At 55.1% G+C, this 22,671-nt stretch overlaps 1 protein-coding gene and 1 non-coding gene across 9 annotated transcripts in view; one reads left to right on the plus strand and one right to left on the minus strand.

The window, feature by feature from the left end:
- Nucleotides 1-9,698: 9,698 nt before the first annotated feature.
- The window catches only part of DEPDC5 (DEP domain containing 5, GATOR1 subcomplex subunit), a 64,201-nt gene continuing 51,228 nt past the window's right edge, over nt 9,699-22,671 (minus strand). For all 8 annotated transcript variants that reach the window (XM_036354202.1, XM_036354207.1, XM_036354208.1 and 5 more), the window contains 9 exons: nt 21,487-21,564; nt 20,852-20,984; nt 20,105-20,213; nt 18,919-19,143; nt 15,871-16,040; nt 15,124-15,295; nt 12,804-12,864; nt 10,921-11,003; nt 9,699-10,773 (listed from right to left, as the gene is read on the minus strand). In XM_036354202.1, the coding sequence (XP_036210095.1) occupies nt 10,481-10,773; nt 10,921-11,003; nt 12,804-12,864; nt 15,124-15,295; nt 15,871-16,040; nt 18,919-19,143; nt 20,105-20,213; nt 20,852-20,984; nt 21,487-21,564 (1,324 nt within the window). In that variant the 3' untranslated portion in view covers nt 9,699-10,480. The remainder of the gene's footprint in view (nt 10,774-10,920; nt 11,004-12,803; nt 12,865-15,123; nt 15,296-15,870; nt 16,041-18,918; nt 19,144-20,104; nt 20,214-20,851; nt 20,985-21,486; nt 21,565-22,671) is intronic.
- LOC118678657 lies at nt 12,016-12,161 on the plus strand. Its single transcript, XR_004974954.1, has one exon. It is a non-coding gene; the product is annotated as a U4 spliceosomal RNA (small nuclear RNA).

Raw genomic sequence — 22,671 nt, forward strand, 5'->3', positions numbered from 1 at the left:
CGGTTGTCAAATCCAAGGTCACTCATAGTCCTCCCCTCCTTGGCCTTTTAGCTTTCATGACCCTGCACGCCCCTGGCTTCCCTCTGCTGCTCTGGCCACTCCTCTCCTGTCTCCTGTGTGGGCTGATCTTCTCAGCCTACCCGGAAATGCAGGGGTTCCTCAGCCATGGGGAGAGCTGCTAACATCCCCATTCCTCCCAAATAACCCAGGACAGCCACCTCAGACAGCTCACCTATTCCCACGGTTCCGAGTCTCATCAAGAAACATGGCCTTGCCCTGGCCGCTGTGGCTCAGTTGGTCAGTTGGTTAGAGCATCGCCCCAGTATGCCAAGGTTGCAGGTTCAATCCTCAGTCAGGGCATATATGAGAATCAACCAATGGATGCATGTATAAGTGGAATAGCAAATCGATGTTTCTCTCTCTCGCTCTCTTCCCTGGTCCCCCCTCCACTCCCTTCTCTCTCTCTCTCTCTCTCTCTCTCTCTCTCTCTCTCTCTCTCTCTCTCAATCAATTAAAAAAAAATTTAAAAAGAAAAGAAACATGGCCTTTGAACACCTCCAAAGAGTGCTCCTGAGACAGGTTTAGGGGGGCTGAGCCAGGTGTAGGGGGGCTGATGATTAAGGTCAGACAGGCTGTGTTGCCATGGAGCTCAGAGCAGGTCCCCAGTGCGGGGGCCAGGTCTGCTGTGTCTCACGCAGGGAACAGAGGGAACCCCGCGGCTACCGGAGGGTGGGCGTGTGGTGTGATGGGGAAGAAGGGTCTGGACTTGGTTAGAACCCTCTCTGCCTGGTACCTGGTGGGCTGAGTAAGTACCTTGCGCAAGCCACTTGCCAAATGGGACTAAGCACCCCTGTCTTTTAGGGTCGGGGATCAGCAAGACTGTGTTTGTCCCGGGCCAGCCTGGGGCCAGCAACGGGAAGCGCCGGCCATCACAGCTGGTAACGATTCCTTGCTCTCCCACTGGAATGACAGCTCCTCGCTCAGGACCGGATCTGCAAAGCATCGCCAGCACCTTCTGCCGGAGCCCAGTGAATGGGTGACCCAGAAAAGGCACGTCCTGCTTTTCCTCTCGGGCACTCTGGGACACTCTGAGCTCCCCGACAAGTCTGGACACCAAGGGACATATTAAAAAGAAGCCCTGGCTTTGTTCTGGAAGAGACGGCGGCGTTCACACCGTTGGCATGGTTACCGTCTTGAGCAGGAGGGGCCACCCGCCCACAGATTGGTGTCACCCAGATAGGATTTTAATTTTGCCCCCTCAAATGCAGGTCTCCTGCTGCCCAGGTGACCCTGCCCGTCCCGAGCCGTGACCCCACCATCGACTGCATCTTAAGTGATGAATCCTGGCTGGCTCTCTGCCTGGCTTGAGGGTACTTTACCCCCATATGTTGTCTCCCCAGATCCTTACAGCCCCTGGAGGGAGGTGTTTATCCCCATGATACGGATGAGGGAAATGAGACCTGGAAGGGTCAGGCACTCACTCGCTCAGTGTTCAAGGCGGTCACCCCAGCCCCCCCTGCCCCGCCCCCTTCATGCCCACTTCCTGCCATTTGCTTTGGCTGCTACCGAATCCCACCCCCTGTGTCTAAGACCAGCCTGAGCTCACAGATTTCAGGGCCGTCCGTCCAGAGCCTTCGCCACTCTTTCAAAGCCCACTTTGGAAGCAGACTGGCTCCCGAGGCAGCTCTTGGCATTCAGACGTGTGAAAATGTCCTGGTAGCTGCAATCTGGGAGCTGGTGGAGCTCAGAGCCCCATTCCCAGCACCCGCCCCCCGTCCCCCGTCCCCACCCCCCAAGCTCAGCTCCGGGGGAGAAGGCGAGGCTGTGGGATCTGGTTAAAACAAGGGGAGAAAGGCTTTTGCTCTGGTCAAGGAGCTTGTGTCCTTTAGCCAGAATTTTCTAGATCCTTGGGCTGGAACCATCTAGATCAGGGGTGGGCAAACTTTTTGACTCCAGGGCCACAATGGGTTCTTAAACTGGACCGGAGGGTCGGAACAAAAGCATGGATGGAGTGTTTGTGTGAACTAATATAAATTCGAAGTAAACATCATTACATAAAAGGGTGCGGTCTTTTTTTTTTTTAGTTTTATTCATTTCAAACGGGCCGGATCCGGCCAGCGGACCGTAGTTTGCCCACGGCTGATCTAGATCATGGCTTCAGGCTTCTGTGTGATTCCCACAAGGTGAGGCTGAGGTGGGAGGGGCCCTGTGGTCCAGGAAAGCTGGAGGACAGGGCCTGAGGTTGCTGGGACTTCCCCTCTCTGAGCCTTGGCGTTCCTATCTGTGAAATGGGAGACTGCACTGGTGGGTGACAGAGTACTTCCTTCCTCCCAGCTCCGAAGGTCTAGGCAGGTCGCCATCGGCAGCTCAGCAAACTCAAGAGGATGAACCAGGGGTGCCTCAGAGGCCCCGTGTTGGGACCAGGTCAGTACACCGAGTTGGGGAAGGGAACGAGCACCCACCCCATAGCAGGCCCTGGGCGGCAGGTAGCCCGGGAGCTCCCACTTAAGTAAAGGCGAGGTCAGTGGTACTGTTCCATTTTACAGACGAGGAGACTGAGTCCCAGTGAACTCAACTGCAGCACAGAGGTTGGGGGCAGGAAGCAGAGCGCAGACCCGCTCCACCGTCACCGTGTTTCCCACTGCTGCCCCTGCCCTTCTGAGAGCCTGAGAACATTCTTTCGGTGGCGGAACATTCTTTTTCTGCTTAAGCAGCGGTACCCTGGGAAGCCAGGGGGAGGGTCGCTGAGTGTTCGCCGGGGCTCCCTGCCAGGCATCTGTGCTGGAAAACATCTTTCTCCGCCCAGTATGTTAGTAGGAGGCGAGCAGATTGCTGGAGCCCTGTGCCTTCCTCCAGAAAACAGTGCCAGGCTGGCCCCAACTTGGGAAATAAGGGATCTGGGAGGACCAAAGCCACCGGGCAGGCTGACTCCAGGGGCCTGGCCTCTGCAGACCGCTCTGAGCTGCCTCCAGGGTCATAGGTCGGACCGCTTAAAGGTACAAGCTCCTCTCCTGGCCCTTCAGAACCAGACCTGGCCCACCTTTCCAAGCTCCTCCCCACCTCTGCACATCCTAGGCCAGTGATGGCAAACCTACGACACGCGTGTCAGAGGTGACACGTGAACTCATTTTTTTGGTTGATTTTTCTTTGTTAAATGGCATTTAACTATATAAAATAAATACCAAAACTATACATCTTTGTTTTACTATGGTTGCAAAGATCAAAAAATTTCTATATGTGACACGGCACCAGAGTTAAGTTAGGGTTTTTCAAAAGGCGGACACGCCGAGCTCAAAAGGTTCGCCGTCGCTGCCCTAGGCCCACCAGGTTCCCATGAGTTTCTTCCAATGTCGAAACGTAGAATATCCTTTCTGACTCCTCCACCTCTCTGTTCCTTACGTCCTTTAATGCCCAACTGAAATCTTTTCTTTCAGAGAGGAAGGGAGAGGGGGAGAGAGATAGAAACATCAACGATGAGAGAGAATCATGAATCGGCTGCCTCCTGAGTGCCTCACACTGGGGATCAAGCCCACAACCCGTGCATGTGCCCTGCCTGGGAACCAAACTGTGACCTCCTGGTTCATAGGTTGATGCTCAACCACTGAGCCCCACCAGCCAGTCTCTAGGGCTCTTTTATTCACAGCCTCCCCTCCCCCCCCCCCCCCCCCTGCTCCTCCCAGAGCTCTCCCTGTGCACCAAGCCCTGTGCTATTGCTAGCCGTGGCTTCACTCAGTCCTCCTAGCAACCCTGAGAGGGGGACCCAGTCTGCAGGTAAATGACTAGGAAGGGGCGGAACCAGGACCCCCGAGCTCGGATCTGGTTCCCTCTGCCTGAAACACGTCTCCTGCCTCTTTCCAGACCTAACTCGAGCCTCTCCTTCAGTTTTCAGCACCACCCTAGCCTCCTTGGAGGACCCCTCAGCCTCAGGCGGGCGGGCACAGGGCTGGGCTTTCCTCTCTGCAGTGAGGCTGCTTCTCCATCTCCTCCAGCAGACAGGGAGTCCCGTGAGGCAGGGGTCTTATCACCCTCGCAGCTGTGCCCCCAGAGCCTAGCACCGTGCCTGGCATTCAGCAGGTGCTCAGCAAACACTTCCCAAATGGCTGAGTGCACTGTGTCAGCAGCAGGAAGCAGCGGGCCCTGAGGGAGCCGAGAGGAGACCGGAGGAAAGCTTCAGAGCTCCTGCCACGCCTTCCATTAGCGCATCTCCTCTGCGCCTGACAGCTGGCCCCCCGGGACACCATCTGAGCCAGCCGAATTGGATTCCCGTCACTGCTTCACCTTGGAAAGGCAGCCTCGGCCCCCACTGAGCAGCCTAGTAACCAGCATCACCGGGTGCCAGGAGCTGCCGTTAATATTTAATGTGGCCGGCACTGCGGCAGAGCTGCAGGTTGGAAGAGCTGGAGGGGGGCGCACAGAGTGTCCGTGGGGTCGTGAGGAGGGCACAGCTGGGAAAGGGCTTCATAAACCAGAAAGCCCCCAGCAGACGAGCATTAAACACATCCATTTGAGCCCCTGGCTTAACTCAGAAAAGGCCGGGGCAGCGTGTGCCTGCGGGGGGACGAGGAGACTGCTGACTGAGCCCAAGCGATGAATGTAGGGGGGATCAGGGGCTCCCCGGGGACATTTCCCGGAGACAGTGGGAGGGCAGAGCAGCAGCGCCAGCCAGACCAGGACTTCACTGTGTGGCCTGAGCAGCAAGTTTTCTGACCACTGAGCCTCAGTTTTCTGACCTCTGAAATGGGTACAATAAAATACCTTCCTTGAGGGGCTGTTATGAGGCTTCAATGAGAGAAATGATGTAGAGGACCCAGCTCAGCACATAGTAGGACCTCAGAAAATGCTGAGTTTCTTCTCCCAAACCAGGCATGGGTTCTGAGGTTGGAGAGAAGAGATGGGAGGGAGGGGGGTAAGGGGCACATAGGAAGGGTGACCTTGAAGCCAAACATCTCGAGTTTGGACTTGGCATCATGGTGGGGCAACGCCTAGGAGAGATGTCAGAGAGAGGATGGGCAGAGAGCCCAGGACAGCAGGAACAGAATGGCTCTTATGGACCATCTCTTCTCACCATCTGACCCCTTCATTCAACAGATGAGGCTGCTGAGGGCTCAGATCAGCCCAGAAGCTCACACAGCAGAGCTGGGGCCTGACCCGGTCTGCAGTCACCTGTAGGAGGCTGCCTCAGCTGAGGGGGTTACCCAAGCCCGCCCATGGGGTCGAGGAGGCAGGTGACATGATGAGGTGCCCCCATTCCCTGGCAGGAGGGGACCTCTGCTTCTCTGGCCTGGACAAAGCAGGACCCTAACTCCCACCCCTTCCTGTCTCTCTCCAGTGTGTTTCCCACAAATCTTGGGGGGAGCTCCCCAAAGAGTAAATCCGACCAGCCCAGCTGTGGCATCAGGATGCTGTGTGACACGGAACAAACTCCTTGCCCTCTCTGGACGCCGGTGTCCTCATCTATAAAACGGGCCACTCCTCCCTGGACTTTCCAAGCCCATGGGGCTGTTGGGAGGATCAGATAGCAGTTCGATGGGAGAGTGCTTCGGAGAGCAGGAGCTGCTTGGTGAGTAACAGGGGGTTGCTGTTAAACCTGAAAACAACCCATTGGAAATCTCTACTTTCTGCTCAGTTTTGCTATGAACCTAAAATGGCTCTTACAGTAGTCTTTTCTTTTTTTTTTTTAAAGGACCTCTAGCAAGACCCTCTAGACCAGCAGTTCTCAACCTGTGGGTCGCGACCCCTTTGGCGGTCGAACGACCCTTTCACAGGGGTCGCCTAAGACCATTCTGCATATCAGATATTTACATGACGATTCATCACAGTAGCAACATTACAGTTAGGAAGTAGCAACAAAAATAATTTTATGGTTGGGTCACAACATGAGGAACTGTATTTAAAGGGCCAGAAGGTTGAGAACCACTGCAAAGCCTTTAAGTCAGGCAATATAATAGGGGTTCAAATGCTGGCTTGCAATTTTCATGACTTTGGGCAAATACGTTAACCTCTGTCAGAGGTCTGGCTTTTCTTCTGCAGAGACAGGGACTCTGGGGCGAAAGAAGGGCTGGGAAGATGCTACAGGATGTGATAAATGAGGGGAAGCCCCCCAGCCTGGGCAACTGCTGAGGAGGGTCCCCCACCTGGCTGTGAGAGGCGGTGGGGCTCCCTATTCCTCTTTGCATCCCCCTCCCTTCCCCACCAGGGGACTCTCAGCTCCACCCCAGGTAGATGGTGACTCCAGTCATCCTGCAGCGACTGGTCCCTCTGCCCCCGTTGCCATGGCACTGCAGCACAACCTGGCCAATCAGGAAGGGGGTGGGTGTCTGAGCCTCTGTTGCTAAAGCCGAAGCAGGATGCCTGGCCAATGGGAAGGGCGGCAGAGTGGAGCCACCATGGAAACCTCAGCCTTGAGATTCTGTTCCAACCAGGTTTTTGCTGTTTGCAGGGGGGAGGCTGGGCTTCCTGCATCCTTTTTCTTGCAAAGAGCATCTTGCAGCCCAGGGAGGACATTCAGGAGTCATAGCGAGGGTGCGTGACAAGAGGCCTGTGTAAAGAGTCGCAAAGGACCCAGCTTCGCAGGGCTCAGCGTCAGATGCCCCTCATCATTCTCCCCCACCCCTCAGATGCGCAACATCACCTGGTCTATGGTCTCAGTCCTTCCCCACGGCTCTCCCAGCCCCATCTGTCCTGAGAAACGGCTGTGGGCTGCAGAAAAATGCCCACCCCCACGGGAAAGGAACACGGAGCTCACCCCAGCGGTACCCCTCCACCCTCTAGCTCTGTGGCTTTGCACCAACGCTCCACCTCTTCTCCTCTGAGCAGGGAACTGCTGGAGGATGGCGATGAGGGTCAGACAGGTGCTGGCCCCTCTGCAAAATTCAAAGCTGGAGCAAATGGGCTCTGGGATGCCTCTCAGACCTCACATTCCAGACTTCGTGCTGTCTTCGCCTCCAAGCTCTGGATCAGGTGGACCAGGGGGGGATCCCTGGCAATAGTGCCAGCGGACACAAATAAGACTCAGGTTGCCCTTAAAATGCCAGACCAGCAGGGCCAGCCATTCTAGAGCTGAGGGCCAGAGGGGCAAAGCTGCCCCCTCAATGCCACACAGCTAAGCCCTAGCTCCCAGCCCAGCCCTCCAGCCGGCCACGTGCAACCTCCTTCAACCAGCCTCCTCACCCCACCCTACCCCACCCCACCCCACCCCACCCCCACAGGCAATCAGGGAGCTGTGCAGCCCAGGCTCTCAACACCCCTTATTTTGCAAACACGGGCATAATCACAACTGCAGGGGAAAGTGCTCCCACCCCTTCCCAGCTCTGCCCTGGCTTTCACTCTGTTGCCTGGCAACAGTTCTTTCCAGAAACCTAGGTGTCATCCTAAACAAGGGCCTGGCTGGCCCGCATCCTTCCCACCAAACCCATTGCCCAGTCATATCCCTTTTATCTCCTAAATGGTTGACAAGTCATCCATGCCTCCCCCTCCCCTCCCCCCCCTTTCCCGGTCTGAGGTTCCATCACAGATTTCCTGGACAACCACACTGGCTCTCAGCGGCTTCCTGCTTTGACATTCGCTCAACCCACCCCCCGCTTCCATTTTGGATCACCACAGCCAGACACGCTTTTAAAACTCCACACCTGACCGGGTCACCTGGTGCTGGCTTAGAGCCTTTAATGATAAAAACCAAAAAATGTTTTATGCCTGGCCGGTGTGGCTCAGTGGTTGAGCATCGACCTCAAAGATGCTCAGTGGTTGAGGGTTCAATTCCTGGTCAGGGCACATGCCCGGGTTGCAGGCTTGCTCCCCAATGGGAGGCGTGCAGGAGGCAGCCGATCCATGATTCTCTCTCATCATCGATGTTTCTCTCTCTCCCTTCCTCTCTGAAATCAATAAAAATATATTTAAAAAAATAAAAGGTAGTTCCATCTTTAAAAACAAATGGTTTATCACAGCTTGCATTCAATATTATTTTGTGTGGGTTCCAGGTGTACAGCCCAGTGGTCAGACGATTCCCTTCCCAAAGCGTCCCCCGATATTCCCAGGACCCGCCCGGCACCACCCATGGTGATTGCAGCATCACTGACTATGTCCCTATGCGGGACTGCACATCCCCGGGACGCGGTCACTACCCATCTGCACTTCTCAGCCCCTGAGCTGCCACCCTCAGAAGTGGCCCAGCACAAAGTCTGGCCACTCCTGTTGGTCTTTGCTCATCAACTGCTGCATGCTGTTCTTCCTCTGCGAGCCGCTCGCTGTCTGCGCACTGTAAGGAAGCTCACACTATACCAGTATTGGTCTGACTTAACAAACTGTATCTTCTTATTAGGATGACTAGTAATTTCCTTCTAGAATCCTCACCCGAGGATATTTTTCCATTGATTTTTAGAGTGGAAGAGAGAGGAGAGAAATACTGATGTGAGAGAAACACATCAACTGGTTGCCTCCTGCACGCGCCCCCGACCGGGGCCGACCCTGCAACCAAGGTACAAGCCCTTGACCGGAATCGAACCTGGGACCCTTTGGTCTGCAGGCTGACACTCTATCCACTGAGCCAAACTGGCTAGGGATTATTTTTTATTATTTTTATTTAAAAAATTTTATTGATTTTAGAGAGGAAGGAAAAGGGAGAGAGACTGAAACATCAATGATGAGAATAATTAATTGATCTGCTGCCTCCTGAACACACCCCACCAATGATTGAACCCACAAGCCGGGCTTGTGCCCTGACCGGGAATTGAACCGTGACCTCCTGGTTCATAGTGGACGCTCAACCACTGAGCCCCCGTGGCCAGGCTGCCTTCTCGTTTGGTTTTAGTGCCAAAGCCCTTTAGCCCTCCAGAATCCCCTTCCCCTCCCACTCCTTGAAGGCCAGAACTCTTACACAGCCTTCACATCCCAGCCCACGACTGCAAGATTTCACCACCATAACAATAGTGACCTGTGCACACTCGTGTTCACAGCCCTTCTTCCTCACGGACCTGTACACAGATTGCTCTGAATATATTGTTGATGGGAGAACAATGAATGAGAGCATAAACCGTACGTGAACCTCTATCTTGTAGTGATGGGCTGGCCGCGATTCCACTGGGAGCAGGGGATGTAAAAAGGGCCATTTCCCTGAGAGTCTACATCACAAAACCCAACAGAAATGGTATCTTCCAACCACAGGGATGCCAGCCAAGGAGGCCTGTGTGACCAGATGCTGCCCAGGATGTGTGGTGGGAGGCAGACATGGGTGAGGCAGACAGCCCGGCTTCTGTCAACCCCCAACCTCAGACCCCAGCCGTTCCTGCAGGAGACGGTGGCGAGGGGATGGTCCGATGCGCCTCCTGCGAGGGGAAGTGTGGCCTGTTTCACTTCTGCTTTGAGGTGAGACACTTCCTGTGTCAGACCAGCCCGGAGCGCTCCTGTCCTCCTGTGCCAACCGCCCTCGGAGGCCAGTGCGGTGACTGGGGACCGGAGGGTGTGTGGCCTTGGCCTTCATCGCTGTGCAGGGAGCAGGCCCCAGCCTGCCCTCCCTCCTTCCCAGTGCGGGGAAACCACACACAATGGGCTTATTTCTCCCACTCCTTTTTTTAAAAAATATATTTTTATTGATTTCAGAGAGAGGAAGGGAGAGGGGGAGAGAGACAGAAACGTCAATGATGAGAGAGAATTATTGATGGCCGCCTCCTGCACGCCCCACACTGGGAATCGAGCCCACAACCCAGGCATGTGCCCTGACTGGGAATTGAACCGTGGCCTCCTGGTTCATAGGTCAACGCTCAACCACTGAGCCATGGTGCCTGGCTGGGGGCCGGGGCCGGGCAATTCTTTGCTGTAGGAGCCACCCTGGGCAATGCAGGGTGTTGGGAAGCACCCATCAGATGCCAGTAGCACTGTGGACTGTTAGGACACCCGAGTGTTTCCAGATATTGCCAAATGTTTCTCAAACGGGGGTCCAAGTCGCCCCCAGTGAGAACCCTGGCCAGCCCCTGGTGCTCCCCCAGCATGTACCAGGGGCCTGGAAAGGTGGGGGTTGGGGGGTGCTTTAAGACGGCACAGAAACCAGGCTGGGGCCAGGGATGGCGCGCGGGGCTCTTTACTCCGCTGCTGCTATGTACAGGTATGTACAGTCAGTGTGAGCCTATGTACACTATTTCACAACATTATCTTACATCCTGTGCGCTCTCCTAGTGGGAAGTGTGGATCCTGCTCTGAAGAGCCCCCGGGGGGTGCAGGAGGGGACTCTCGGAGGAGCCACCCCCTCTGAGGACACTCCTGGGGGCTGCCTGTCCCCTTCCCACGGGCCATCTGGGCCTCCCACCTGCTCTGGGCGGGCGCTAGCTGCTTCCAGAATCCTTCTCCTCGAGCGGAAGAACACGGGGGAAGCGGCGGCGGCCCCCGCCCACTGACGGTGGCAAACTGCCATCGACGCCCAGAGCCTGGCTGATCCGTTGCCTATCAGCAGCAGACGGGCATCCTCCCATCCTCTGACCACACCCCCGTCTCAGGGGGCGCTGGCATGCATCTTCTCCAGGCAGCTCGCCCAGAACGTGACCAGCCGGTTGTCGCGGTTGACGCAGAAGTCGGTGAAGTCCCTCAGCAGCCGGTCGGCGAACTTCTCGTCGCCCGTGGCACTGGAGCGCCAGGTCTTGGTCAGCATGGTGTTGTAGGCCCAGTTGTAGCCGATCCGCTCCTCGCAGAACATGTTCTGGTTGGCGGAGCTGGTGGAGTTGCGCCGCCGGCGCTGCTGCCCCGAGAACTTGCGCTTGGAGTAGGGCAGCTGCAGGAACACGGTGCCTGGACGAAGGGGAGGGCGCGGGGTTGCAGCCACAGGTAGTGCCCCGCATGGGGTCGGGGTTGGCTGGGCGGTTCTGCAACCACAGGCGGGGTGCAGACCCTGGGCATGGGGCCCACCCCCTCCCCCTTCTCTCCAGAGCCCCTCACCTGTGACATGGATGTACTGAGGCTTGTTCTCAGCTGGGAAGTTAAAAGCAGACGCGGAATATTTATCTTGCACAAACCCAAACCTAAGGGAAAGACAGGAAGACGCACTGAGTAGGGCCTCTCACGGGACCAGGGGCTAACAGGACTCCGACAGGCTGGGCTAACAGGATCTGGAAAGGTCTCCTTCAAGATGGAACATGCAGGCTGCTTCCGTCTGTCCCGGCTGCGTCTCAATCTCTACCTCACCTCTACCTCTCTGAGGCTCCCCGGACCTCCTCGCGCCCAGCCTCCGTTCACCTCCGGGCGGCTGAAAGCCCCCTCCCCGCCGCCCTCTTCCTCATCCCCTGCTCCTGGCACCCCCAACCGTCCCATCAGACCTTCCCACGGCGCCCATATCCTCGGGACTGTCAGGCCCTCCAGAAAACGGTCCTGATCTTTCTATACCGTAGCCACGCCTCTCTCCCTTCCTCGTCTCCCACACTAAGCACACAGTAGGTGCTCATTAAAGGCCCTGAAGGGAAATGAAGTATCTTAATTGAAATTCTGTTCTTAGAAGCGAGGACCACCAGTCTGGGCTGTGCTTCCCTGCGGTCTGGAATGGGCAGGAGGGGCCGTTTTTCATGCACGGCTGTTCCTTCCGGCTTCTGTCTCCGGCTTGTTCTATTCCTGGTTTTTCTATTTCGTGAAGCCCATTTGTCACAGCTCTACCTGCTAAGTGCTGCAAAGGACATATTAATAGATGTGGCTCCTGCCCTGAGCCCGACGCTTTATGTAATGCAGGCGGGGACACGGGCAGAACTCCAGGAGGTGAAAGGCCCCTCTTCTCTCCTGGACCAAGCTCCTCAGGGAGGTGCTGTGTGGTAGCCTCTACATTAGTCAGATCTGCAAACACATGGACCGGCTAACACGCCTCGCAAGCCCATCGCCCGCAGGCTGACTCCATCAGGTGCAGGCGTGGCCTGGGTTTTCCTCTCTTCCTCTCTACTTCTAATCAAGTCCTTCATTTCCTCAGCGTAGATCAGCCTGAGCCAGATTCTTGCCTCATCTCTTCCTTAAGTCACCAGGAAGGAGCTTCCATTTTAAAAAGGCAACTTAAGCTTTGCGCACTGGCAGTATCGTAACCAATGAGGTTTACCTGAGGCGCGATTATTGCTATTTGGGGGAAAAAGAAAAAATGCGTGGCTCCGTGGTTGAGCATCAACCTATGAGCCTGGAGGTCACAGTTCCACTCCCGGTCAGGGCACATGCGGGGTTGCGGGCTCCATCCCCAGTGTGGGATGTGCGGGAGGCAGCTGATCCATGATTCTCTCTCATCACTGACGTTTCTATGTCTTTCTCCCTCTCCCTCCCTTTCTGAAATCAATAAAAAAATACATACTTTTTAAAAAGGTAATTTAACCACATGGTCCTGGGCCCCCTCACTGACTATCCCCAGGATGGACAGCCGAGCCTGGGGAAGGCTTTCCCTGGAACACAGCTGAAGTGCCAGGAAATGCCTCCTGACTCCTCTATCACTGCTTAAGCACTGACTGTCTTTTTGGCATGTGTCAAGGGACTCTTGACAAATTCCAGTTTTTCGTCTCCTGTCATCTCCCAGATAGCTTGTCTCAGGTCTTGTTGGAGGCTAAGGGGGGGGCTCTGCTCTCCCCTCAACTGGAAGGCGACGGAAATCAGGTCTGAAAACAACAGCCACGGGAACTGGAGAGGGTGCGCTGAGCTTTGAAACCAAGGTCGGGGTCCGAGCGGAGATAAGCAGCGCGTGTGACATTGGGGGGCTAGCCCTGTTTCCCCAGAAATGAAACGAACGGGGCTTCGCTCTGGGAACTGCTATTCCAGACGAACGCGAGGGCCTCCCTGCCGTTCTCTCTTGCGAAGGGACGAACCTGTGCGCAATGGCTTCCTGGAAGAGGTGCATGCGGTCCCAGTACGTTTCCGGTTCAAAGCCTGAAAGGGAGAAGGAGTAAATGCTCGGCTGGGACCCTACGGTACGCGACTGGCCCGGGGTCTGGCCTTCTGAGCCCTTCTCTGCTCTTGGCAATGCCTCCCCCTGGTCACAGGCTCAGCTTTTCCACCCGCCCTGCCTCCGGAGAGACCAGCCTCTACCCCAAGGGGGGACGGGCCAAAGAAAGTGACAGCCACACATTCTCACCCTCCTCTCTCCTGTGTTCTATCAGGGTCTAGAGAGGGGACGAACGTGAGCCCTTAGGAGCCAGCGTGAGCTGCCAGGACTCATTCCAATGACCTCCTGTGTCAGCAGCGGAAAGGAGCACGATGTCCCAGTGCAAAAAGGAGAGGAGCTTTAAGGGCTCTGGCCAGTGTTGCTCAATGGATAGAGCCTGCAGACCAAAGGGTGCCAGGTTCGATCCCGGTCAAGGGCCCTGGTTGGGGCTCGTGCAGGAGGCAACCAATCGATGCGTTTCTCTTACATCGATGTTTCCTCTGTCTGTCCCTCTCTCTTCCACTCTCTCTAAAAGTCAATGGAAAAATATCCTTGGGTGAGGATTAACAAAAAAATAAAAAAGAAATGCATGTTATCTGCCTCTCAGGACCATCTTCCATTTCCCTATGAGGAAAGGCAATATTATAAGCTGGGTGGGGAAATGGAAGCAAAGTGATATAAAAATAATTTTGGAAGAGTGATCGTCTGGGGAGGGGCGGGGACATACCCTCCCCCATCGCCCACTTTGTTGCTCCTCCTGCTCCTCCTGCTCCTCCTGCGGGGCTGCCTTGAGGACCAAGAGGGGCGGGAGGGGGGCTGAGGGCTGTCCCACAGCAGCCGGCCAGGGGCCAGGGCCGCTCTCAGGACGGAGGTGCCACGGACATCCCCAAGGCCGGGTGCCTGAGTGGCCTCGTCACTCCTTCCGCACTTGGACTCTTCTATCTAGGACAGACCTGAGGATTCTGGGCAACGGGAGAGCAAGGGAGAAAAAGGCTCTGGCTTTAATAGGAAAACACACACACGGCAGATTCTTGTCGGGTTTTTAAGGGTTTGAATCCACTGTTATCAGAAGGGGCGATAACTGGAAGAGAAGCAGCACAGAAGCAAGAAAATCGAATTTTAGACTCAAGCCCTTATTCCTTGAAGCTAGGACTCCTTTCGTTCAGCTGTAACCATGGCAACCCACAGAGGCGGCTGGTCTTGATGACGGGGTTATGAGTGGCAGAGAAAGCCATCAGCTCACACAAAAAATGTCCCCCGAGGCCAGCCCCTCGCGCTACCCTGGGCTATCACCGTGAAGGTGGAAAACCCCAGAGGAGGCTCGGACGGTGCGGGGACCATCTCTCTGTCCCCTCAACACATGAAAAACAACACCATGAGGCGGTGCCTGGCTTAAAATAGTCAGATACACACACTCATTAGGCATTTCCGAACTGCAAAAATGGTCCTGCCTCAGCCACACCGTGAGGTCACACAAGTGTGTGTGTGTGTGTGTGTGTGTGTGTGTGTGTGTGTGTGTGTAAAGAGTGCTTTATAGCCCCGCTGGTGTGGCTCAGTGGTTGAGCATCGACCTATGAACCAGGAGGTCATGATTAGATTCCCGGTCAGGGCACATGCCCAGGTTGTGGGCTCGATCCCCAGTGTGGGGTGTGCAAGAGGCTGCCGATCCATGATTCTCTCTCATCATCGATGTTTCTCTCTCTTTCTCCCTCTCCCTTCCTCTCTGAAATCAATAAAAATATATACAAAAATAAAAATAAATAAAAAGGATTTTGAGGCCCAGAGACATTAAGTGACTTGTCCAGGGTTACCCAGTCACTAAGTGAAGAAGGAAGATTAAAACCCAGATCTGCCCTGACTGGTTTGGCTCAGTGGATAGAACGTCAGCCTGTTGACTGAAGGGTCCCAGGTTCGATTCTGGTCAAGGGCACATACCTTGGTTGCAGGCACATCCCCAGTGGGGAGTGTGCAGGAGGCAGCTGATGGATGTTTCTCTCTCATCGATGTTTCTAACTCTCTAACCCTCTCCCTTCATCTCTGTAAAAAGTCAATAAAATATATTTTAAAAAATCGTTCAAAAAGCCTTAGGGCCACTTCATTAAAAAAAAACAAAAACAAACAAAAAACCCCAGATCCTTTGGCCCCTGTCCGAAGGCTCTCTATGCAGAAGCCTGCGTGGGTTAGCTCCCCAGAGGTGTCCTTGGGGGGAAGAGGGGTCTGGTCTTACTCATGGAGACGGAAGCCCCGAAGGGAGCGTCTCTTACTATCGAACAGGTGCTCGCTGCCCTCCTTGAGCAGACAGCTGACGTTGAGCGGGATGAAGAGCTGGGCTCGAAGCGGGTCGCCGTACAGGTAACTGGGCAGCGCAAAGGGACCCTCCAGAACCGGCACCAGCAAAAAGCCGCAGGAGGTGGCTTTGCGATGCCACCCTTGGACCTGGTGGAAAACACAGACACAAACAGTGTCACCCCCAACCTGGTGCAGACGAGAGGAAACACTGCCAGGTGGCGTCACGCACGTTGACTGGCACGTTGGTGATTGCTGGCTCCCAACCAGTCCCGGGCAGGAAAACGCAGTCTCACCTCCTGACAAATACTCACAATTATGAGCTACGCACAGTTCCTCCCGGCAGCCCATGCGTCTGCAATGCCGGTGTTTCTTTTGGGAGGAGGAGACTGGAGACAGCTATCTCTTGCTTCTAAAAACCCTTCTCACCTGGCCTGTGTGACTCAGTGGTTGGGTATCAACCCAGGAACCAAGAGGTTGCCGGTTTGCTTCCAGGTCAGGGCACATGCCTGGGTGGTGGGCTCAATCCCCAGTAGGGGGCGTGCAGGAGGCAACCGATCCATGATTCTCTCTCATCACTAAAGTTTCTATCTCTCCCTCTCCCTTCCTCTCTGAAATCAATAAAAAGATGTATTTCTTGAAGTGACACGATTTGCTACTAAGCACCCACTGAGCCCTCTGCACAGCGAGCCAGGGCCCCATCCGCAAGGAGAGGAGACGCTCACCATCTCGAAGAGGACCGCAGCGGTCACCGCCATCCAGTGGAGCTTGATCTCAAAGGCCGCGTTCAGGGAGAAGTTGCCATGGTAATAGCAGCTGCACCACTCCAGCCGGTCTGTTCGGTTGTTCACGTCCACGTCCAGCGTCACAGTCCTCTGCTCCGGGACGGTGGCAGCTATGTCCGTGCAGAGGAGGGGCCCCAAGAGAGAGGGAGAAGGAGGAGGGGATGAGGAGGAAGAATAAACACCCAGATAGGAAACTGCAGAATAACCTAAGAGGAAAATCGCAGATTCTAGAAGCTTCCTGGAAATCATCTAGTCCAGGGGTTGCAAACTTCTGTAAAGGTCCAGATAATAAATACTTTAGGTTTTGCAGGCTATGCGGTCTCATATAGAGACTGTTTCCATGGCTCAGGTCTGCCATTATAGTGCAAAAGCAGCCACAGGCATGACGTAAATGTAGATTTTATTTATAAAAACAGATGGATTTTTAGGGCGGTGAAACTGCTCTGTATGATACTACAATGGTGAATACATGTCATCAGACATTTGTCAAGACCCATAAAATGTACACCACCAAGAGTGAAACCTAATGCAAACCACAGACTTTGGGTGATGATAATGTCAATGTAGGTTCATCGATTATAACAACCATCCCACTCTGGTGGGAGATGTTGATAGTGGAGAAGGCTGTGTGTGTGTTGGGACAGGGAGCATATAGGAAAGTCTACTTTGTGCTCAATTTTGCTTTGAGTCTAAAAGTGCTCTGAAAATAAAATTTATGCCCTGGTTGATTTGGCTCAGTGGATAGCGCATCGGCCTATGGACTGAAGGGTCCCGGTTCAATTCCAGTCAAGGGCACATGCCTGGGTTGTGGGCTCGATCCCAGTAGGGGGTGTGCAGGAGGCAGCTGCTCAATGATTCTTTCATCATTTGATGTTTATAACTCTCTCTCCCTCTCCCTTCCTCTCTGAAATCAATAAAAAAATATATATAAAAAAGAAAATGTATTATAAAACAAACAATTAAACAGATTTGAGCAGGTAAGCCACAGTTTACCTCCCCCAATCTAATCCTGCCCCTACATTTATAGTGGAGGAAACAGCAGGCAAGGAGGGAAAATGTCTCCATCAAGATCAGAGTCAGCTGAACCCCTAACCTTCTGGTCCCAGTGACCCACGAAGGGACACAACTGGACCAGCCATCCAAACCACATCACAGTCCAGGGCAAGTCTCCCTTTTCTGGTCTCGACCCCGGAAGGCAACGGTTCTATAATCTTACCTCAAGAAACCTCATCATGAGGCCTAATGCCCTGGCTCATCAACTGTGTGTTACTCAAAAATTCCAGGTCAGTATCAAACTAGCTCATCCTCCATGGGTCTCCTGCTCAGAAATCCTCTGCAGCCACAGAGGAGAGCTCTGATCAATGAAACGTGGATGAGTCACAGCCTCCCTGCGTGCCTTCTCCTCTGGCCACCTCGCTTGTAATCATCCCCTCTCCTCCTGTTCCTGGTAACCCTTCCTCCCAGTGTAAGCCTCCCGCTCACCCACGGTCACCCCGAGGCCTGGCCAGGCTCCCATGGACACTGCTTAGCTGGCTACGGTACTTAAGGCGAAAGAGTTCGGTGGCTCCAATGCTAGAAGTTTCATTGAAACTGGCACACAAATCCCTCCAGCCCTGACCTGCTCTGACTCTTGTCTTCCTGAAGCCGTGGTGCAGTATGGTCGGGCTCAGACAGTGCAGAAAACACGCCAGTCCCAACACTGCATAGAAGCAGAGCCTGGGGCAAATTCTGCCCCTCCCTGAGCCTCAGTGTCACGCACTCTGCAACATAAATCACAGCATCGCTCCGGCACGGGAGGAGGAGTAAACGAGGTAACTGTCTGCCTGCTGCAGTGCCGACTCAGAGTGATCTAGAAACCAGGGCAGGAAGGCTGTCATTGCACGGCACCGCCTGGGGCAGGGTGGGGCTAGAGCAGCCGCATCACCCACGGGAAGCACTAGAGCAGCCCAGGGCCGCGAGGGCAGAGGACAGTGCTTGCTTTGGGCTGCGGCTCCCTCCTCCCACCAGCTCTGAAAACACCTCGCCGGCCTGACACCTGCAGAGGGAAGTGGGCCTCCCCGGTTTGCTGAGCTCCCCGATCTTGGCTCCTTCCTGGAATCTTCAATTCCCTCCCAGGCAGCCATTCCCAATTGGGGGCGATTTGGCACTCCCCTGGGGACGCCGGGCAATGTCTGGAGACATTTTGCCAGTGGGCGGTGCCACTGGCATCCAGTGGGTAGAGGTCTGAGAGGCTAAGCACACTACGAGGCACAGGACAGTGCCCCCCCCCCCCAACAGAATGATCTGGACCCCAATATCCACAGTGCTGAGGTCGAGGCCCCTGCTCTCTGGTTTGGCACATTCCGCACGAGGGACTCACATCAGAAGAAGCCCCTTTATCGAGCACTTTAAAGGAAAAGACGTTCTTCAAGTAATGCTAGTTACCCCCCACCTAAAAGGAACCCAAATCTAACGGATGTTTGTAAAACACATTCCTACAACGTGTTTGTACACTTGCTGCCATCAGTGCCCCTGATTTCCTGCCTCTAACCTGGGGCGATCCTGAGTGACTATAGCCAAGCTCCTTACAGCAAAGAGCTCTCTGTGCTGGTCTGAGGGGCGCGCCCTGTGAGAGTGACGCTTGGACTTCTGGCACTGGGTCGGGTTCTTTGGGAATCTCTCTTGTTCCCTCAGCTCTCAGGAAAAGAAAGTATCACCGCACACCATCCAATACTTATATAAAGTGGCTCATTGTGCCTCTGTCTCTGAACGTGACCTTGGGGAGAGCGGGACGCTGATGAACACTGTTTGCTGGTCGGGACAATAATGAGCTTGACCCACTCACAGAAGCCAGCGCAGGAGCCTGCAGTGCCCACAGACTGAATGGCCAGTGTGACCGCCGCAGCGGCTTCGATCCCGGTTCCCAGGCCTTGTCCCCCCGGCTGGCGGCCACTCTGCCTTAGCCACCCGCCAGCGCACCGCCAGGCCCTACGTGGGTCGGGCACCTACCTAAGAGTGCAGCGGCCTGGCTCCGTCCTCCGAAGCTGCGGCTGAAGGAGCTGTGCCTGCTCGCGTAGGAGGCCGGCCGGCTGGGCAGCCAGGGCAGGAGGAAGGCCGGGATCTCCGAGTGCAAGAGCTCTTCGGCCACGAAAGCCACCTCGAACCACTTGCGCTGGAAGCTGGCGAAGTCGTCCACCGCTGGCGTGTGCCAGGTGGTGGGCTGCTGCATGGCCACTGGGGAAGCAGGAGAGAAAGCGCCGTGGGCACGAAGGCCTGTTTTCTTACGGACGCACGCTACAACACGGGTGAGCCATAAGCACATCACGCTAAGCAGAAGAAGCCAGCACAAAAGGCCACGCTGTAAGAGTCCCCTTAATAAAATGTCCACTTTGACCGGCATTTCTTCAACTTGAAGGTACAATGGGTCACACCCAGAAATGAAGGGAAGAGGTGGCAGGGGCACACTAGCAGCTACAAGGGAGACGACCTGCCCGATCCGCTCTGACCCATCCTTGGGCAAGAGCGGCACAGGCTGCTTTATCGGATGCACGATTCCTGAGACCCATGGCCGGATGACCTTCGTCTGCAGGACAGGAGTCACACAGCCCTGTGCGTCAGGGGACCACAGCTGCCTGTCTGCGTCCTGGCTGCCTCCAGTGCTGTGCGAGCCAGCTCTGACCAGCTGGGATTGCTATCCTCTTGGGGATCACTTTTCCTCATTAAAAAACCCGCAGACAAACACATAAAACATATCTTGGGAAATATGTTAGGTCTTGATGGTCTTCCTGGGGGAAGAAATGGAGTCTGCAGGCCCAGCGAGGAGAAGTGCTGTCAGACATGCAGGTTAGAGCCCATCATGTCATCCTCAGACCCACCTGCACTGGGTGGGGGCGCTCTAATCAAAGCCAGCTACCAAAACATGGCCCGCAGGAATTTGCGAATGCCAGGTCCCTTGCCCTCCTGGAGGGTTATCTTCCATTCACCCTGTTCCCACCAAGAACGTCTGGTAGCTTTAAAACACCCGTGTCGCTCCAGCTATGCTTAAATTAAACACGAACGCTCAGGGAAGCTGACAGGCCCGGCACAACTTGGAAAACCAAGTGACCCAAGAAGCTCCAGCAGCAGCGCCATTTGAGAGAGCAAGTCACCGGGCAAAGCACCAGCCCCTGTGGCCCCAGCGTGCCACGCCTCTGACCTCGGTCGGGCTCTCTGTCCATGACTATCTTGTAGAAATAGAAGCCGTAGATGAAGGTCCGCCAGACTTCGCCAGACGCATGCGTGATGAGCTGCTCCTCCAGCATTTTCTGAGGGAGAGACAGTGAGACTCTGAAATTCCCGCAGAGGGACATGTGAGAGGCGCAGCCCCCGTACAGGGCGGAGTGGAGGGAGTGACAGGGCCCCCAGGAGACCGTACCCTCCACCCCATCAGCCACAGCTGCACCCTGCAAAGTGCTGTGCCTGGTGCAGACAATGCTATAAAGTACAAATGCGTATTTTAACATCATCAAATATTTCAAACATACAGAAAAGTATAAAGAAAACCCAACTTTAACAAAGTTAATATTTTACTATACTGACATCAGATCTTTTTTAAATATATTTTTATTGATTTCCGAAAGGAAGGGAGAGGGAGAGATTGAAACATCAATGATCTCAGAGAATCATTGATCAGCTGCCTCCTGCATGCCCCCCACTGGGGATGGAGCCCACAACCCAGGCCTGTGTCCTGACCGGGAATCGAGCTGTGACCTCCTGGTTCATAGATTAACACTCAAACACTGAGCCCCGCCGGCCGGGCTCAGCCAGATTTTTAAGTCATGTCTTAAGCAGACCCCCCCCTCCCCCCCACCCCCACCCCCTCGCCCCAGACCTCGCTGCTGGAAAGGGCGGCTCCTTCACAGACGGGCTCTGGCTTCCTGGGGCCCTGCCCGGGCTGTCTCACCTGCATGATGTCGATGGCCATGGCCGGCGTCTGGACGCCCTCCACGTTGTTCACCAGCCAGTGCACCACCTCCGCGCTGATGAAGCAGGAGGGCGAGAGGCCCTTCTGTTCTGAGAGCAGCTGGACGCCTGTCCTGAGTTCCAACGTGGCGCGCAGGGAGCAAGGCGTGTGCGCACCATGGCAGCAGCGGAAAGAGAAGATGGTGAAGAAGGGACTCGCGCTAAAGCGCTTACTATCTGGTGCGAGCATCCCCACAGTGCAACTGCTCTCCACTATTTCTAGACCCAGAGAAACCCCAGGACAGAACAAAAAATGGTGTGAAAGGGGGAAAAGGAGAAGAGAAAGCAAAAGGACCTGACATTTAGAGAATATACTTGCCAGGTACGAGACGAGGTGAGCTACGTAACTGTTCTACTTAATCCTTACATCCAACCTGGGACTTCTATTGTCCCATTTTACGAACAAGGTACGTCTCAGAGACCAGAGAGGTATGTGACTCGCCCGAGGTCTCACAGCTAGTGAGCAACCAAGTCAGGTAGGACCCCACCAAACTGCACTGCCCGAGCAGGGCCCGGCTTGGGCCTGCGGACCCCCCCGCCCCCGCCCCGGCGCTCACACACGCGCCCAGCACTTACGAGGGGTGCTTCATGGCTTCCAGGATCTCGGCCAGGGTGGAGGCCGACGTCAAGGAGCTTGCCAGCACCTGCTGAGAGCTGGGACACAGAGCGCCTGGTCAGCAGGGCCAGAGCCGGGACCTGAGGAACTGTCCTTCTTACAGAGTGGGGACCTTGGACAGCACTGACGTTAAAGGTGACCCAGAAAATTCTGGATCGCTACATCCTGGGGTTATCTTATGGGAAGGGGGAGAGGTTCCTACTTCCAAAGTGTATACATTAAAAAACAAAAAGAATTCCAAGTGATTTTATGTCCACACTTGCTTATTTTTTAAAAAATACGTTTTGTTGATTTTAGAGAGAGGAGAAGGGGTGCCTCCCATACCCATGCTGAATGGGGACTGAACCCAGCACCCCGAGTCCCTACTCCCAGGCTCGGACAGGAGGCGGTCCCACCCGTGTGAGCGCAGAACTCAGCTCCTCCGAGGAAGCCCACCTCCCCGTGGCGTACCAGCTGCTAGCAAGTTCTTTACCACGAAATGGAACCTGTTCTATTTCCATTCACTGGTCCTGATTCTGTCAATGTTGGTCTCCTTGTCTCCAGCCTACATACCCTCCAGTTCCTCTTTCCTTTCAAAAGCAAAAGAAACCTGCGCCCCTGGTCTCGAAAGCAAGGAGGAAGCCGGGACATGCACTCCGTCCCTAGGAGCCAGGCAGCCCCTCTGACCCTCCCCGTCCAGAGCCAGGCTCAATGGGGATGAGCCTGGGAGGCGACAGAGAGGAGCCACACCCAGGCCTGCTTGTGCCTCTGAACTGATCCTCCGCTGGCCACAGTGAACGGGCTGCGTGCGTGAGACATGGGAAGCCCGGCCCTGCACGTGCGACGTGAAGGCAATGGAGTGCTTCTGACAGCGCCGGCAGGCAGGCTGCCCGGGGCCCTTCTCTCTCGGGGAACGGGTGCAAGAGGCAGCTTCTCAGGCCACGCAGCCCAGGGCTGCTCCATCAGCCCAGGGAGGCGGCAGGAACAGCCTGGGCAGATGGCTAGGGAGCAATTATGCAACAAAGGAAATAAAAAAGAAGTTCCTCTGATCTGCCAAGGGTATAGCAAGCTGGGGTGTGGGCCGCTTCCCCAAGCAAATGAGGTCCGAGCGGCTTCTGTTCCCTCTGGATGCTCAGGACTGGGAACAGTGTGGCCCTATCTGGCCA

The sequence above is a fragment of the Myotis myotis genome, unplaced genomic scaffold (genome assembly GCF_014108235.1).
Source record: "Myotis myotis isolate mMyoMyo1 unplaced genomic scaffold, mMyoMyo1.p scaffold_m19_p_20, whole genome shotgun sequence".
NCBI lineage: Eukaryota > Metazoa > Chordata > Mammalia > Chiroptera > Vespertilionidae > Myotis > Myotis myotis.